At 48.7% G+C, this 3,604-nt stretch overlaps 1 protein-coding gene across 1 annotated transcript; it reads left to right on the forward strand.

Moving 5' to 3' along the window:
- Positions 1-1,344: 1,344 nt before the first annotated feature.
- Positions 1,345-3,207, forward strand: LOC119317033 (heat shock protein 81-3-like). The gene is made up of 3 exons (XM_037591421.1): positions 1,345-1,391; positions 1,992-2,025; positions 2,950-3,207. The coding sequence occupies exons 1-3, from the start codon at positions 1,345-1,347 to the stop codon at positions 3,205-3,207; spliced, it is 339 nt and encodes a 112-aa protein (XP_037447318.1).
- Positions 3,208-3,604: the final 397 nt, after the last annotated feature.

A 3,604-nucleotide genomic window follows, 5' to 3' on the forward strand; every position in this document is an offset into this window, starting at 1 on the left:
GCATGGATCGATGACATGGCGTACATCTGTCCATCCACCCGTCCATCCAACCATCCCGAGCCAGCCACCCCACGACCCCAGACCAACCGTGACCTAATCTATCCATTCCTTTCCCACCCCAGGATCTCTCCTCTCCTCTCCTCCACGTCCGCCACACCCACCCACCCATCCCCCGCCGCCGCCTACCTCCACTCCACCAGCGACATCCACCCTCTGCCCCCGATCCTCTCCACCTCCCCTCACCTTCTATCCCACAGCGGGGCTCCTAGATCGAGGAGGCGGGCGCCATCAGATCCGCCATGCCCACAGCTCTCTCTGCCCCACGCCAAACCCTACCCACAACCGCCACCGTGCTCCATCACCAGCGACCTTGCCTCCGCCGCCCCTATCCCCTCGCGCTATCTCCATACCCACGACGCCGAGCCGGACGGGAGGAGCCACCGCCCCGCAGCACGCTCGCGCCAGTACGTACAGGCGGTGCCCCCGCCGGATCTGAACAAGAACACCGAGTGGTTCATGTACCTGGCGTTCCTAGATCCATCCGCCCCACCCTCTGCTCACCCTATCTCCCTCGGTGTTGGGGCATCCAGATCGAGCAGGTCAGGTGCCGGCGCTCCATGATCTCCATGCGATGCACCGGTGAGGCGACGGTGATGCTTGTGGTGGACGCCTCTGCCGTCTTCCACCGACACACAGCCGCGCCCTCCGACGCCGCTCTTCCACGCGACGAGAGGCCTGGGTGCCGCTCGGCTGGGACAGAACCCCGTGCTCGACGATGGCATGGACATGGAGGTCTTCAAGGTACCCTCTTCCTCTCCTTCTCTGTCCCTCACCTCCAATACTTGCCACTGAGCTCGTGACAACGCCATGTCTCACTTGGGCCCTCTGATGCTTGCTCGCTACGGTCTCTCGATGAACACAATTGCTTACTCCTAAAATCCCTAATTCCTAGGGTTTACTCTTATTGTTCTACATACTTTCATGTACCACTATCATACTCCAGGCTTGCTTAGAATTGCAATTCCACGCTTAGAATCATGACACCATCGAGTCACAGGGACATCTCAACTTCTGAACGAAAAAAACATTATTGTTTGCTGCATTGCATATACCATTACAGTTCTTGATTGAGTTTTGGACTTGCGTAATTCCATCATCAGGGGAAGCTGATACCCACACAGCCAGCTCGTGCTCACTGTGTTTGACCGCCAGCTCGTGCTCACTGTGTTTGACCGCCAGCTCGTGCTCTACTGCGACGAGTACCGATGTCCACACAGGTATGACCTGCGTGCCCCCCATGACCTTGCACCGGTGCTATGTGCGTGAGCGCGCGCGCTTGCTGCAATGTCGGGTGCAGTGGTGTGCTGCAAACTTGCGATGGGGGCGGCCAGGTGGTGCGTGGCCACGTGTGTGGCGATATATGGAGCTCTGGAGATTCCTATTGGATTGCCGAGACTTGGTCTTGGTTCTGCAGTTAGCGTGTTGTCTTTGCTCTAATCTGGTTAAAACTGTGTGATTAGACTAGTAGCATCAGCTCTTTATCTGGAAAAAGAATACTATCAAGTCCTTAGCTAGCTAGCTAACTAGTACAAGCTGCAACCCAATAGGAACAGTAGCTTTCATGCACACATCTAGCTAGCTAATTAGTAATTACACTACTAGTATTCAGAAACAACTTCACTTTGAAACTCTGAATCACTTCTCCCTGAGAGACACTTCACCAAAATATATCCTGTTCCAAACTCTTATTTGTATCATTATTTACCGAATGTTATTTTATTATTTTTGTTGAACTAATCTTGTCTGAATCATCCCTCTTCTCTAGGTCTTTATGAAGCTTTGGAACTGAGGGACGGTGGATCTGACTACTTGGGAAAGGGTGTTTCCAAGGTTCCATTTGAGCGAATTTTATAACGAAATGTTTCTGTAGCAAGCTATAGTTAATTAGTTGGCAAGTGTGATGTCCATTCACGCCTCCTCTTTTTTTGCAGGTCTGGTAGCACCACCGTGTCGACGACGAAGGTGGTGACCGCGGCAGCGAGCGGCGCGAGTTGGTGGCTGCGGGACTCGACGGCACGGCTCATATATGCGCGAGCTGGGCATTACTTTGAGTTCATATATGTGCTTGTCACTCCATAGGTTATAGTGATTCCCTCTGTTTCCTTATATGTTCTTGTAGTTTGGTTGCTTTCCTGTTCATGCATGTTTGTACAGCTATATATAGTTATGCTGTGAATCTGTCATGCATGTATTGAAATGCAGGAAATGTTTAATACATGTTCACTCTCAGTTGGGATATTGAATTGTACATAGTTATGTGATTCATGTCTGCTTCTTATCTTATTAAGTGATTATCTTTATGTCCTTGCTACCAGTAGGATGGTTAATAGCTTGTTTTGTAGTTCTCTACTTTATGCAAATAGCTTCTTATAAGGCAATATAATTGGTTGTTTTGTGCTGCTGGCCTAATTAAACATGAACAGTATGTATACTTGTTTGAGATAGACATTTCATGCAAGTTTATGAGGTACAAATTCTACAGATGTCACAAAATATTGGTGGCAAAGTGTCTTCTTATCTTTATATTTACTTAGCTAAAATCTTAGAGTAACAATAACTGTACTTGACAAGTAAACATTAGCATCTTAAATGATCATCTCAAATGATTAGCTAAAATGATGTAGGAGTAGTAGAAACTTCATGGTTTATCCTGATTGCTGAACATGGGAGATGCATCTTCTTTTGCATATCAATTACATAGTAGTACTATATAATGCTTGCCGATGTGGTACATTCAATACTGGCAGCACTGTCCATTAATTACACTGGCCATTTTACGCCAGGCTTTAGATTCTGCCAAGCCAGATCTGTTGACCCGCGGTTTGATTCGTGGCGTGCGAGATTTGTTCCTGGGCTGACGTGGTGTGTTTGCCGGTGTGATTTTCGCAGGCCTTGGACAAGATCAGTACGGTGCCGATGGAGGCCCTCGCCGCCGGGGCCGATGTGTCCATGATTGGGCAGTTTGGTGTTGGCTTCTACTCCGCCTACCTTGTTGCCGAGAGGGTCGTCGTCACCATGAAGCACAACAACGACGGGCAGTACGTGTGGGAGTCCCAGGCCGGTAGCTCCTTCACCGTCACTCGTGATACATTTGGGGAGCAGCTCGGCAGGGGTACCAAGATGGTCCTCTACCTCAAGGACGACTAGGTATGCAGTCCAATCCTCCTATACTATGATGGCTTACTCTTCATGTCTTGATGTGGTTCTCTGCTTGGTGTAGCTGTATTAGACTCACTATGAGATGCCCACTCTTGTTTTGTTAAAAACATGAACTGTTAAGTCATCTATTCATGGCCGTTGCTTTTGTTCAGTATATATGTGTGCTTTCTGATTTGTATGCATAGGTGGTTATAGGTTGCTGTGATGAATATAAATATTAACAAGTGCTCATGCATGCCGGTATACTAGAGCTAGTTGTATGTGCTCATTACCTTCCTGTTGTCACTTTGTCAGCATCAATCCAATCCAACCCAGCCCAATGAATCTAACCTGCTCGTTTAGTTCTTGCCATCGGTGGTAGCCAACAACAAACCGATCTTAGCTG

This window comes from Triticum dicoccoides, chromosome 6A (assembly GCF_002162155.2).
Source record: "Triticum dicoccoides isolate Atlit2015 ecotype Zavitan chromosome 6A, WEW_v2.0, whole genome shotgun sequence".
Lineage (NCBI taxonomy): Eukaryota > Viridiplantae > Streptophyta > Magnoliopsida > Poales > Poaceae > Triticum > Triticum dicoccoides.

Coding starts and splice junctions, on each gene's coding strand:
- LOC119317033 (XM_037591421.1), top strand. CDS start 1,345: ATGTCGGGTGCAGTGGTGTGCTGCAAACTTGCGATGGGGGCGGCCAG. Junction 1,392..1,991: donor CTTGCGATGGGGGCGGCCAG/GTGGTGCGTGGC, acceptor CTTTTTTTGCAG/GTCTGGTAGCACCACCGTGT. Junction 2,026..2,949: donor CCGTGTCGACGACGAAGGTG/GTGACCGCGGCA, acceptor TGATTTTCGCAG/GCCTTGGACAAGATCAGTAC.